At 41.6% G+C, this 14,614-nt stretch overlaps 1 protein-coding gene across 1 annotated transcript; it reads left to right on the top strand.

Moving 5' to 3' along the window:
* Window positions 1–3,746: 3,746 nt before the first annotated feature.
* Window positions 3,747–13,212, top strand: bmp16 (bone morphogenetic protein 16). Its single transcript, XM_006795522.3, has 4 exons — window positions 3,747–3,825; window positions 4,729–4,812; window positions 9,612–9,973; window positions 10,850–13,212. The coding sequence occupies exons 1-4, from the start codon at window positions 3,803–3,805 to the stop codon at window positions 11,911–11,913; spliced, it is 1,533 nt and encodes a 510-aa protein (XP_006795585.3). The 5' UTR covers window positions 3,747–3,802; the 3' UTR covers window positions 11,914–13,212.
* The last annotated feature ends 1,402 nt before the right edge of the window (window positions 13,213–14,614 follow it).

Below are 14,614 nucleotides of genomic sequence, written 5' to 3'. Positions count from 1 at the left end.
AAGTGAGCAAACAAATTCAGCAGAGGATAAAACTGTATGGGAAATTTAATTTAAGTTTCTGCTTGGCTTAATGCTTCCCACCCGCTCATTTCTATTTGGACTTTTGTCACCCAATCATTATTTGGTTCAATAATCCAATAAACGACACGTGCTTTTATTCTTCCTTCAGCCAGTGAGTCATGCATTTGAATACACACCTCATTAGACTGGGATTGCTGTTGACGATTCAAGTTCACAACGTATTTAACTGAAACTTTGATCATGTTTAAATTGTTTCATATAAAACTGATTTTCTCATTTCAACAAAAACATCTGAGCTAAGATTTCAAGTTTTATGACAACGACAAGACGTTGAAGGCGTTTAATGTAATAATATCATCCTGACTACATGAAGTTACAGCAGCAATAACAGCATAAAAGCTGTGGACATTAATAATTGTTCATTTTAATATGTAAAATTAACAATTTTATATAGTAAACTCAACAATTAGGAAATTAAATTAACAATTAAAAGTGAAAAATAATCCAGTTGTGAAAAAATCAACAGCCAGTTTCCTTAAAACTTCAACAAGCAGATGTTTAGCTGAGCAGATAATGTGGATTGTCGTGACTTTTATTGATGGGATAACAGGACTCATAAATTCCCATGTTATCAACTGGGAAGTATTTACTATGCAAAAAAAAAACCCACACACAGCACAGTGGCATGTTGGTGAGCAGTTTCCTCACAGCTATAAGGTCCTGAGTTTGACTCCACCATCTGGCCGGGGCCTTTCTGTGTGGAGTTTGCATGTTCTCCCCGTGTCTGCTTGGTTTCTCTCCAAGTGCTCCAGCTTCCTCCCACAGTCCAAAGACATGCAGTGAGCTTAGGTTAATTGGTGATTCTAAATTGCCCATAGGTGTGAATGATTATCTGTCTCTCTCAGGGTGTACTCCATCTCTCGCCCTATAGTAGCTGCAATAGGTTCCAGCATCCTTGATAAGGATAAGCGAAAGAGACGTATGTGTGGATGGATGGAAAAAAATACACACAAACAAACAAACAAATGTGTGTGTCTACAGCTTTTACTACTATTACTATGACGCCAAGTTAACTTTTCTATCCAGGCTCTCCTTTCCACCCAAGGACCGATGATCACACCAATCAACAAGTTATTATGTTGGACAATTTGGTGAAAGAAAAGAGAAGAAGAGAAGGGGTGGCTGAACAGGGAATTAATCCAGATACCCGCTTCCCCCCTCCTCTCCTGATGAGGCCTCAAACTCTGTGTCTATAGAGGGATGGAGCAGTATGGAGGTGGGAACACTGGGATGAGAGACGGATGGATGGCTTGTTAAGAGGGCGGTGAGGTATTACTTTAAAAGTTTCTCTCCACCCCCGTCGGAAGTCAGCGGGACAGCAGCCGACAGCTTTTCCAGAGGATGGGAAAGCTGGAGGCTGGGATTACTGCTCATTTCAGGAAGGCGCTCAGTGAAGCCAGAGCTGTGGCTAACTATTACTTTAATGTTGAAAAATTGTCTTTAAAGCCACCTTTCTGTCTTAAAGTGTCCTATATATAGAAGATCCTGTTTACATTCTTGATTAGCTTGAGCTAAATGACACCTACCACAGATAAAGGGAACACTCACTGCTGTGGTATTTTCTTTAATGGGTGATATTCTTGATATCCTTTCCATCATTTATACACATTCCTCCTAAATTTAACCTGTCCTGAATTACAGAGTCTGCAATGAGAGGCCCATCTGTGGGTCAGCAAGGTTTAAGAGACTCTCCCTAGTGGTGCATTTAAGGGTCTGTGAATCTGTGCTTTATGTTTTCTTTCTGTTTTTCTTCTGAGTTTGATCTCCAGGACAATATGCCACAACTACAACATGTTTTATTAATCTCAAGTACCAGATTAAGAGTCTTCCTAAGTACACCAAAAAAGAAGACTTTTCAAGACATAGCACTTAGGAGTTATAAGTATTAGGATATAACTGTCATATTTTACCTTGAATTAAGTAAAAACAACAGCTGTTTGTAAGGTAGGTCATCAGTTTTAATATTAGACTGGCTTACCAATCAGTACCAACAGGTAAAGTAACTGGAATAGCAGATAAGGATTTAGGTGGGGGAAATAGAATAGCATACAAGAGGATAACAGATTGATCAAGAGGACTTTGTGGTTTCTCGGACCAACAAAATATAAATGATCTGCCAATAAACACATTTCACCTGATGCCAGCGACCAGGGGATAAGACAAGATAAGATAAGACAAGATAAGTTGTTTCAACAGCAGAGTGGATATGGCGTTATTTTTGTGCCACTATTCTGAGCGCACGTAAAAAACAATTGCAGGTGCAAGTGTTGCATTTTGAGGAGAAATTTATTTTGAACAAAGAAAAGCTAAATTTGAGTGAACAAAATTCATTGCTGCGTCCAAAAAAGGTATTTCAGTGTTTGCTATTATCCATACACACACACAACAGCAGCCCCTCTCGCTCAGTTTTTGCACTTGCGCTCGCTCGCAATGTGCTGCTTGTGCTCTCAACATTTCTGCCTGTGCACGCTCAACTCTTTCTCTACACCGTTATATTTGTGCCACAAAACCAGCCAATCACAGACTTGGATGCAAAAAAAATCTGATTGGCTGTTTTGGTCTCCAATCAGCTCGAAATGACGAAATGCAATATCCCAGAATCCATTTCATCCACAACTCAAACGAGGCAGTGGCAGAGGAACACAGAGTGGCGGAGTTTGAAATATTACTCTTTCTGGTCACAAAATAAACTTTTAAAATATTTTCATGCGAGAATGGTGCTGTGTAAACTTCAAATATCTGCTCAATTTATCAAGACATCACATATTTGCACAAGTGCTCTAATGTTTTCAGAGAACATGGATCTGAGCCAATGTGCCCTCAAATATCTTTTTGCTACAACAGACCCAAGAACCAAGTGAAATTGAAGGAAATTGTGTCAGTCTAAGAAATTACACACTGACTGATAGTGAAGTTGGCATTTGTTTAGAGGTGGCAAAGGCCAAAAAGTTCCTTTGTATCCACAATCAAACCAATTAAACCATTCCTCATGGAGGTCAGAGGTCATGTTGAGTTAGAAGAACCTAACCACGGAAGATCTGCTTGTACAAATGTTTTCAGCTTCTAATAGGAGCATAGAGGTAGTGAGAAGCACCAAACAGGACATAAATATATCTCTCACATTATGTAATCTCTTCTTTCACAGGTCATAGATTCTTTCATTGCAAACCATCCCGAACCTCAAAAAACGTTGACTGAATGGTCTGAAAGCAACAGTGCAACAGAGACAGTCACACAGCCTTGGGATGAATGAGCTCTGTGAATGAGTCTTTTTTTTTTTCTTGGGGGGGGGGGTGTGTGTACGAGAATGGACTAGAAGAGCAAGTGGAGGGTACAGAGAGGAGGAGCACAGGAACGTGGGCAAGTGATTCTCCAGATGAGATCTAATATGTGAGACGGTGCATCCTAAAGAGACGTTTTCTCATGGGCCCACCCCATGAATACAAATTCAACCCGCCACCCGCTCTGTGCTGGAAGGACGAATGCACCTTGCGTAGTGTAGAAGTGCAGCCTCTTTCTTTTTCTTTTTTTTCCCCCTCGATGTTTACTTTCATCCAATCACGGCACTTAGCTCTGGTGACTTCATGAAAGCTCTTATGAGTCATCCATTCATAGCTTTTTGTCTTGTACCTGAATCCGTTTGTTCTCATTCAGAGTAATGAGGCCTCGTATTTATAATGATGGAGAGACTGTCTGCGAGCATGTTGGTGGAAAAATTCAAATGTTGCCAACGAAACGCCGCAGGTGAGTTTGGTAAAGGAGGAAAACAGTTAGTCTGCATGTGTGTGCTGACTTTAAAGTCCCTCTTGAACATGTTTCATTTATTTATTTGTGTGTGTTTTGTGCATTTAAATGCGTATGTTTCTTTTGATGTTATTTAATGTGATGGCGTGCACATTATCATAGCTCTAAGTTTTCATCCTCATGTGTTTGTGTGTGTATGGGTGTGTTTGTGTGTACGTGTTTCTGTGTGTGTATGAGAGAGAGCGATAACAGCCTGTAAATGTACTAGGGCCGATCTTAGTGACATCACTATTTGAGAGAATCTGAGTGGTCAGGAAAGTCATTTAGAGTTAAATTGGGTTTACCAGCTGGACACTAGAAGGAAAAAGTGTGTGTGCGTGTGTGTGAGAGAGACAGAGAGAGAGAGAGAGTGTGTAGGTGTATGTATGTGAGCAAGAAAAGAGAGAGAGGGAAAGGGGAGGAGATACAAAAGGGAGGAACAGAGTGGAGAGGAAAGCAGAGAGACATAGTAAGGTTTACGAACAAGAAGGAGTTGTTGCCTGTGATACAGTACAGGCAGACAGACAGAAAGACATTTTCCTCTTGCAACTTCTAGCAGCGGTACCAGTCTGTCTTAAACAACTAAGGGTGGAAGTGTAGGCGACAGAGAAAAGGGAGTTGCCTACTAGCAGAGGTCAGGCAGGCAGAGGGGAAGCTAGTGGATGTTTTTTAAGAGTTTGCTTATCTGACACTGACAACAGGATGAGGAGCTGAGCGAGGGAGTAGACAGGGAGAGAAGCATGGAGCAAGCAACTTTACCTACAGTACATTTGCATAAGAGACATAGGAAAGACATGCACTGGCTTCTCTGAGAGAGGTAAAGAGACAGAGGTAAACAGTCCACTTTGTCCATTCTGTCCAAAGGAGCGGGAGTGAGAGCCGAGGGATCGTAACACTGGAGCTCAAGGATAAACCATGGACTCTGCATACATCCCACTACACCTGGACGTGAGTACTACATCCCTGTCCCTCTGTCTCTGTCTCTCACACACACATGCACAGATCTGTCTGTCAAACCACAGGCCACAGGAACTGCACTGCTGAAACCATTAGTCTCCGCTGGGAAACACACACTCGTGTATATGAATACACTGCTGGCCCACTGTATTGCTCAATCTACCTCTTGTCAGGTAAGCAACTTGTCTGAGAATAATGTGCCCATTATGGGTTCAAAGAGCATAACGTAACTCGCCAACGCTGTGCAACATGCGAAGTATGAATTGGCCCTCAGTGTTATTGCTCAGCAGCTTTAATGTGAAAAGCAGAGGTGTGTTTTTGTTCTGTATTTCACATCGGTTTAGCTGTCAGACGCACAACGAAGGCAGTCTCTGAGCTTTCAGCAGTCATGGGTTAGATATGTCAGTATTTCCACTGATGCTGTTACAGTGTTGTGCCTCAGTAGGGCCTCCTGTTAACCACAATGCACTTGTGAGATCTCTGTGCAGCATCCCGGGCTGAGGAACAGAGGATGAAAGAGACAAGCTGTGAATACATGCAGAACTACTGATGCTCTGTTCTACCTCACAATTGAGATTTAAGCAAAAAAAAAAAAAAACAGTGCACGTAGGCATGTGCGTGTAGATGTGACCAGCCAAAGAAAAGCAGTTTACAGTTAAACTGTGGAAACAGTGTGTTTTCGAGCTAACTCTAAATCTATATCAAAGTTGTCTCACATTTTTACAACCCTTCACTGTTACATATATTGGCAATTTGTTTTCCGTGTTAGGTTCACTCTGCCTGGCTGTTAGCCTGTGTTTAAGCTCTGTAGTGCTCTGTGCTTGGACACATTTGTATCCAAGTGCGTGTATGTTCTGTATGTGTAGAGCAGAAATGGACGCCTGGGTCATTAACCAACTAATCAGTCCAGCTGGGATGAATTAGAGTGCTGTTCTAATAGACTCCAATAAAACTCTACAGCAGCCTACCTGGAATATTGTTCTAATGATTTCATCTGTTACGCCTCAGAAAGTAGAGCCACAACTGCAACTGTTTTGGACATTTTTCACCCCACCCCCATTATATATTAACTCCACAGCCCAGAGTCAACCATTAATGATGAGTTAAGTATGGGGAGTATGGTACAGGCTTAACCTCACATTTAATTATAGTGACTGCATGTTCACTTTATACATTTTAATGGGGGGAAAAAGTGTTAGCCAGTACAGATGTATCCTCAGAAGTGATCCCAGGTGTGTATATGCACACTGCACATCATATCTGGACTCATGAGGCTATCCGACATGGCACAGTTTCAAGAAAATGAGTTAGCTCAGAGCCTGAAAATGAACCCTGTGGCATGTATGCTGCACGTATCGTGTTCTGAAAGAATGGGACGGCAGCATAGAAAAATGAGAGCTTGGAAGGGGGGGAGAGAAATCAGGGAGAGTGAGAGGAGGAATTTAGGAAAAGAAACACGGGAAGAACAACAGGAAGGGAAAGTTGAGGGACCAGGCGTAACATGAAGACAGCGGCAGTGGATAAATCAGCCGGCTGTGGTGACACTCCGGCCCCCTGGCCCGGCAACAGTCTGCCGCACTCTTCCGCAAAAACACCATTCATTTTAAGACCTAGGAAAAAAGAGCAGAACTAATGGGGGAGATGGAGTGCGAGAAAGTCCATAGGAAAATGGGAAGGTGATGCAGAAAAGCATGAAAAGTGACATTTTAACAGGGAAGAACAAAAGATGTAAGAGAATAAAGGAAAAAAAGATGGTTTGAAGGGGACATGAGGGACTGTGCTTAAAGAAAAGTAAAACAGGGTTATATACGGTGGTGTATGACAACAAAAGGACAAAGTTCAAGGAATGCAAGGAGGAAGAAGGAAGGGGAAAGGGAGCAGAGTTTGAAATAAACAGATAAAAAGAGGGGCAGAAAGAGAAACGGATGTCAGAGGTCAGAGGTTTTAATCAGTGAGTTCAGAAAGACACGGGGCAGACCAGCAGCCACACTCGTCCGCCGCATGCCAGGGTCACTCAGCTGTCTGCTCATGAGGTCAGGTCACATATAATAAGTCTCATAGGCTGAGCACAGAGGGGAAAGACACACAAACACGGCTGTTGAACTCCATACCTTTCATTTCGCCTTATCCCTGACCCCATTCATTATACGGCTCTCCTCATTCATCCTTCCAGAACATTTCATTGTTTAAGCCAGAGGAAAGGTATAAACAAGTCGGAGATAAAATAAGGAACTGGGGAATGTAATCATAAAAATGTCAGTTTTTCTAGCCAACTTGAATGAGCTGACATCTGGGTGCCACCCACTCAGATGCACATAACACATAAAACATCTAAATTAAGTCTGGATCCTCTTTGCCCTCCCTTGAAAGTGGATTGAACCATTCATAAGGCAGGCACCCAGGGAGGAAACAAAGAGCCTGACAAAGCAGTGTAGGACACTGTTCCCAAACTTCTTTCTCTGTTTTTGTCCCTGTTCCTCTTCCTCGCTGCAGCTGTGACACACCCTTCTGTGTGACAACCTAACCTTTGTACCTCAGGGTGGTTTTGTAGGTGAGGAAAGTACAGGAGAGATGTGGTGTTGTTGTCCTTAATCTGCTTTACAAGCCTCCACAATATATGGGAGAGGTTGTCCGGCAGTTCCTAATCTGTAATTGTCCTCTGCTGCGTTGCCTCAGGTGAAACAGCACTGGGTGTGGTGTTTAATGGCCAGCTAGCAACAATCCCACGCTAGAGGTGGCTTATTTTCCCAGGCTTGCTCTTTGAGCCACGTACCACACACAGTACACATACCCACAGTCACATATACATAAAAAATACACACCTTCACACCTGTGACCTCCTTTTAACCTTTTTTCTGACATCGTGGTAAGATTAGCTGTCATTACAGCGTCATTATGTGTTTACTCAGTCATAAACTCCTCTGTTATCTTGCTGTAGAGGCCCTAATTGATTCTCTGTCCCTTACAGGCGAGAGATAAAGAGATAGAAGCGAGAATGAGCGAGAGATAGGTGAGCACTTGGACGAGAAAAAAGATAAAGCCAAACTTAAAGTCCTGCAAAAGACATAAATTTAGATGCAGATGGGGTTTATTGTTCTGTTCTTCTTTACTGTGCAGCAGTTCATCTGATTTGCAGTGCAGATTTTTTTTTTCTTCCTGGTAAACGAGTTTTGCACCTTTGCACTGATCTTTTAACATCTCAGCTCCTTTTCAGGTCAAGCTAGCCATTACCTTGCTGCTTTGCAATTATTCACTCACTTATTAACACTCATACTACAGAGATGTAGGGTGTTGGCCGGGTCGCAGTAGTATTTGTGTGACCCCTGTCTGTGATCGCGTTCCAGCACTGAATGCCCTGCCAACACAATCAAGTGTAGCTAAAAGAGTGCTCTTGCAGCATCTGTGGGTTTCAAGTCAAATTAATAACTGCGAATATAATCTTTTCACTCATTTGTATGTGCAGTAAGTAAGTGAAGCAGGCAGGAATATAAAAGAAATAGGGAGGTTACAGGTAACTGGGCTGTGCAGGTGCAAATGAATCTAACTGTGGATGACCCAACGGAGGGAATACAACGTGTGTGCTGAGCAGAGCATGCCAGTGCATGCACATCTAAACTCTAGTGAGATTACGGATGTCCCATTTCTTGTCTTTCTTTTCTTTTTGTTTTATTTGCAAAATAAAACAACACAATTGTAACTGTGTGGTGGATACCTCTGCGCATGACGGCAGCCTTGAATTCATTTAACTAATGCAGATTTGTTTTGATTGATTTGCAGGGGCATTACTAGTAATGCTGCCCCAAAGCTCATATTTTTCAAAACTGTGACATTAAAAGCTTTCATTTGTTTTGATCACATCACTGTAGAAGACATGAAGTCCAATTATTCAGCTGGCTTACAGTCAGTGAGCAATTATTGCGGCACTATTTTTATTTATTTTTTTTGTAATTAAAATACCAGAATTTACCCTGACATCAGACTAATCTGAGTATTTTCAGCATACAGAGTTTAGGTCTGCTATTTGATGCCTGAGCTATATCTTTAATCTTCCTATAATTAAGGGGTTAATTAAATTAGACCTCAAATAAAAAATATTTTTAAAAAGCTACTTAATTCTTGAATAAGTATTTTCTCAAGTCATTTGAAAAAAAAAGGAAGAAAAAAATCTGGCTACATGTCACTCTATCAGGTCTCTGTAAATACCAAACACATCACAGGCATCCACACACACACAAACAGCACTACTAGAGTAGAGCACACACAAACATGCAGCATGATTAAATTACAGATCGAGACTGTTTAATTACTGCTGCTTAGGTGTCCTGTGAGATAAATGGATCTCTAGGGGAAGAAGCCTGCAATAAATTAACAAAGAAAAAACAAAGTAGCACTGTTTCTACAACCAGGAGTAGCAAGCAAACAACTTCTTATGGACATGTGAATGGTAAATTTCTTGAACATATGCCACATGAATGCTGAAGACTGATGAGAAACTAGTGTGTCCAGGAAGGAGAAGACATAAGCATAATATACAGAGTCCAGAAGCATCTCTCTGGGGCTATCTCTTTTGCAGATTTCAAGCAATACTTTATATTGTGTCATTATGTCATATGATTTAAATTCTTATTTAAAACACACAGAAGGAAGGACAGAGTGGTGCATGACCTGAAGTCGCAGTTTTTTTCTTTGATGTTTAGGTTACTTTGTATGCGTTCCTTTCTTTTTCCACTTCCTCTTCCTGTTCTGTTATCTACCTTATTACCTCTCCTCACCTGCGCATCTCCCTCCAGGTCCACCATGTTCCCTCCTAACCTCCTGCTCCTCATGGTCCTGCTGCTACCTCATGCCTCGTCTGGTCGCCAGGGTGGAGACACCAGCGAGATCGATCATGGCAGGGTGCACCCCACACCTTCCGCTTTGTCACCGTCACTCCGGGATCCCGGTCTGGCTCAGACCATCCAGAGTCTCCTTTTGAGCCGACTGGGGCTGCATTCTCAGCCTGACCCAAGGCCTGGAGTGCCAGTGCCACGGTACCTCCTGGATCTTTACCACTTCCACCAGCAGCAGTACCATCTAGTAGAGGACCCTTCATTTAGTTTCCCCAGTCAGCACATCCAGGAGGCCAACACTATACGCAGCTTCCACCACAATGGTAAGCTTACTTACACAATTAGATGGCACGTAGTCAGCTGATTCCTCTTGATGTCAAACTAGATTCATGATATATGAATTATATCTGTTTGAGCTGATTCTAGCTTTGAACCTTTATGGCAGTAACACACCTTTGCAAGTCTTTGTATGTCAGTTTTTAACAGTCAAAATAAGATACGTTTGATATAAGATATGTTTTCAAAACATGTATGAGATCAGATTTAGACTAAGATAAAATATAGACTCTGGACTCTTCGTATTATAGTTGGATTAACCTGTTCACCAGGGAAACATTTGCTTTTGGGCCTATCCTGGCCACCATATTTGCCTCCCAGTTGCCCTTATTTCAGCACAAACAAGCTAGAATAAATGCAGACCTGCGATAATGGTTCATTATCAGTGAACCATCAGTGAGTTAACACTGCATATTCCTGTCAGACATGTTTGCTCCAAACTAAGAAAATGACAAAGGAGGAGCACACACAGTTATTTAATCTAATCCCAAGGCTCAGGTAATCCTGTAGCACCACTGAAGGAATTCCCAACTTTTGCCAGTACAATTATTTGATAATACAGAGGATGACATTAGTTAATGTTGCATTTTTGTGAGGGAAATCCATAAAGGAACTAACCCACGTGCTGTAACTATAAGGCTTTTAGTGTTATAGGTTAATGTATAATGTAAATGTAATGCAAATTTCTTTAAAAAAACAAATCTATCTGATATAGATTTCATTTTTTTTAAATTAAGGTTCTTTAAAAAAACAACAGTGTTAAATTATTTGCTGACTACGCTATATAGTCTGACAATTTTCTGGCTATTGCTCAAATAAAGTCTTACTAAACTGTTATATTGCTTTGTCACTCTTCCACTTAGAGCCCCTTGGAGACAGTCTTGGTGCAGAGGATCATACCAGAGTGCACATTTCCTTCAATATCTCTTCCATCCCTCAAGATGAGAGTGTGCTCTCTGCTGAGCTCCGCCTCCGTCGCAGTGATGGAGCAGCTCTGGGTCCTGGACCCCACAGACTAAACCTATACCGCTCTGAGCACCATGAGGACCCTGAGCCCACTCTGCTGGAAACAAGGTTACTCCCCAATGGCCTCCGTAGTTATAAAGCAAGTGGTTTCTGGGAGGCGTTTAGTCTTAGTGCAGAACTCCTACATAAGGCCCATGCTGGGACTGGCAGCCTAGGATTCCTCCTGGAGGTCAGACCTGAAAACAACACCACCTCACTTCCTGAGCAGAACCTCTCTTCTGCTGCAAGTGAGGGGACAGAGAAATCAAAAGAGGCACACCTGAGGGTATGCAGATCTGTGGGACAAGACGATCACAGCTGGGCCCAAGAGAGACCCCTCTTGGTTACTTACAGTCATGATGGCCGTGGACAGCCTTTAGTCAAACATGGCAGAAGAAACCCTGGTAATGGCCAGAGGAGAAAAGGAGCAAAGGCGAGGGTCAAGAATAAAAACAAGGGTCTCAATAGAAACCAAATCTGGGGAAGGGACAAAAAAATGGGGTATACTGTGCCGAGCTGGGCGGATGACAAAGGAGGAATCAGTTGGAGCGAACGTGGAAGGGTGAAAAGAAACGGTGGTCGTTCTGCAAAACTGAAGCGCCTTTCCCGCAACAGGTGCCGCCGCCATCCACTATATGTAGATTTCAATGACGTGGGCTGGGAAAAGTGGATCATTGCACCCAGTGGCTACGACGCCTTCTTCTGCCTGGGTGAGTGTCGCTTTCCTTTGGCTGACCACATGAACTCCTCAAGCCACGCCATGGTGCAAACTCTGGTAAACTCTGTGAATGGAGCAGTGCCCCGGGCCTGCTGCGTCCCAACCTCTCTCAGTCCCATCGCCTTGCTCTACCTGGACTCTCAAGACCGAGTTGTGCTGAAAAATTATCAGGACATGGTTGTGGAGGGCTGCGGCTGTCGGTAGTGAGCTAGAGAACTCGGACTGAGTGACAAACTCACGTGGTCGGTGGGAAAACAGAAGCAACAGAAGCATGAAAATGCAGATGAGAGAATATATATATATATATATATATATATATATATATATATATATATATATATATATATATATACATATGATTAAAAAGTAATTAGAAAACAGGAGAGGAACAAGTGTTAGCAGAAATATGGTCAAACTGCCCTGTCATTTAATTTCTCTCATTTAGCTACAATGCAACAGTGCACATCATCGACCAACTGGTTGCTATTACAGCAGAAGTGTATATTCATGTTTGCTACACATCTAGCTTTGACAAAAACTGTCTGACAGGCACATGCATATGTGCTTAGCTTTTTTTTAGAGCAGGGTTTACACAGTTCTTTACTGTTCTGATGGACTTACTGATGACCGGCAGCATTAGCAATATGACGATGGCACCAGTGTGGCATCCAGACTTCAAGATGGCGTTGTTTCTGCAGTATTTGAACTGGGAAGAAGGGTTCATATGTTTTTATGAAAGTCAATAAAATAATACACCCCTTCACAAACACTCCTTCATCAAGCTATTTAAAAACCACAACAATAATGCTGAGGAACTATTATGCTATTATTTGAATGTACTATTAACATTATTATTTAAATAAAAGAGACTTTTTTGTAAATTTATTTTGCAGACTGAGGAAATCCAGTGATAGTTGTCTTGTGATTATATATAAATCCACTGAATCCTGATTCTAACTTAAAAGACACGTTATCTATTTAAATAGCTGCAATATGGTGTATTTAATCTTTAACATATTTAAGATACCTGCACTCAGTAGAGCATACAGCATATTAAAAGTCTGCGATCCAAATGAAGTGACTTAAGGTAGCTTTACATCCATGCAAATGTTCAGTGTATTGAATTAACAGTCTGTGTTACTTCTCATGTTATCATTGAACACTTTTAAGTGTACAACACACAATAGCAGACGTAAGTGGTGTGGCCTACAAAAGCTCAACTAACAAGCCAATTGTAAGCTCTGTGTATTATAGCTACTGACGTGTGTAACAACAGGTGTCTTAGCTAGTTGTGTCTGCATGTGTCAAGATGTTTTTTAAAAAAGGATGACTGATATTAAAACAGGGACTTTAGTGCCTTTCAAACAGGGGCTATAAGTGTGTTCTCTGCTGAGCTTGGTAAATGTTTCAGTGTTGCATTCTTCTCTCTAAATGGAAACATTTAAGCAAGAGCTTGTAAAATGTTTGACAATATACCTCTAATAAACAGAGCAAACAGCACAACTGTTGGGAGACTTTTATTTTTTCCTTTTCTGGAGCCCAAATGCATGAAATATCTTTAATACATATATATTCTTCTTCAGTCACTTGGAGCAGATTGAGGAAACCCACAGAGAGCACGATATGACACTGTGACTGGTTTCAAATTTAAACAAAAGAGGAAATTTCTTCTGACCGTTTCAGGAAAACAAGAACACCACACACATGCTTTTGATCACATGTATCAATGGAGGTCGCGAGAATGAGTAAGGATTGAATGGAGGGGGTCAGACTAAAAGTCTTGCGTTTTTAACTGGAGGACCCTGCCTTAAAAGAACGCATCCCCCTTAAGCTAGTTGAATCTTTATCTTTTGTTTTTAGATCTCTTTTCATGTTTTCATTGTCTTGATGTAAGTATTTCCTCTTTGATCCATTTCTTGATAACAGAAACATAAAAATCTGTGCCTACTCCTGTCAATATCTCCTACAGCAATCCAGGCTCTCAGATGTAATATCTTTAATTTTCACAGGCCTGCCTCCACAGAAGAGAACAGGATGAGATTTCAGATTGTGCTGATTTCCTGTGCATTTAAAACATTCCATTACGAAATACCACTACCGATGTATGCATTACATCTTTAGAAGTAGATATGTGCGCAGGCATGGCAATATGTGTATTAAATAAGTGTGTTGAGGCGTCAAAAAGAAGTCCCAGATGTCTGGACTACCTTACCAATTTTGCACATGCATACTGGGTGTGAAGCAGCCCTGCTGCAGTGCATTGGTGGTAACTGTCCAGAGCATACAGCTGGAACTCTATAAACCTCTTTCCCCTGTATATTTCATCTTTCAACACCTGTCAGGAGTGCACAGGTAGGTGTGTGTGTGTGTGAGAGAGAGAGAGAGAGAGAGAGAGAGAAAGGGAGAGAGATGAGATAAATAGGGCCATGAAAATAAGCAGCTGAAGATGTGCACCTCACATGTGTTTTATGATCTCATGTTCACATAGAGTATGTGCATTGTACCAAATAACACTCTGGGTTACTGCCAGTGCATTTCAGCATGTGCTTTAACACGTCATCGTTCATGCAGTGGTTGGACGATAACCTCTGGCCTCTTTTATTTCATGACCCTTACTCACTCTTTCACCTACAACCCCTCCCACTGCCTCATTTATCACTCTGATCCTTCAGCATCCCCTTTGCAAATTACACATTAATCAAGTTCACTTTTTCCTCACCTGATTTTTTTCAGTCAGCTGTCCAAGCTGCCACAGTTTTTGCTTGCCAGCCTGACCCCTAAACTTCTCCAAGTACTTGACTCAAACTCGTGGTTAAATTGTACATTTGTTCCTCACAACTAAGTCTTCATAAGAACAAGCTGGAAAATGTTGTATAATAACTAAGAACATAAAAAAAAATGTGAT

This window comes from Neolamprologus brichardi, chromosome 14, assembly GCF_056152115.1.
Source record: "Neolamprologus brichardi isolate AB-2024 chromosome 14, ASM5615211v1, whole genome shotgun sequence".
NCBI classification, from domain to species: domain Eukaryota; kingdom Metazoa; phylum Chordata; class Actinopteri; order Cichliformes; family Cichlidae; genus Neolamprologus; species Neolamprologus brichardi.
Note: the sequence above shows the minus strand (reverse complement) of the source record. Positions and strands in the feature narration are given on the sequence as shown.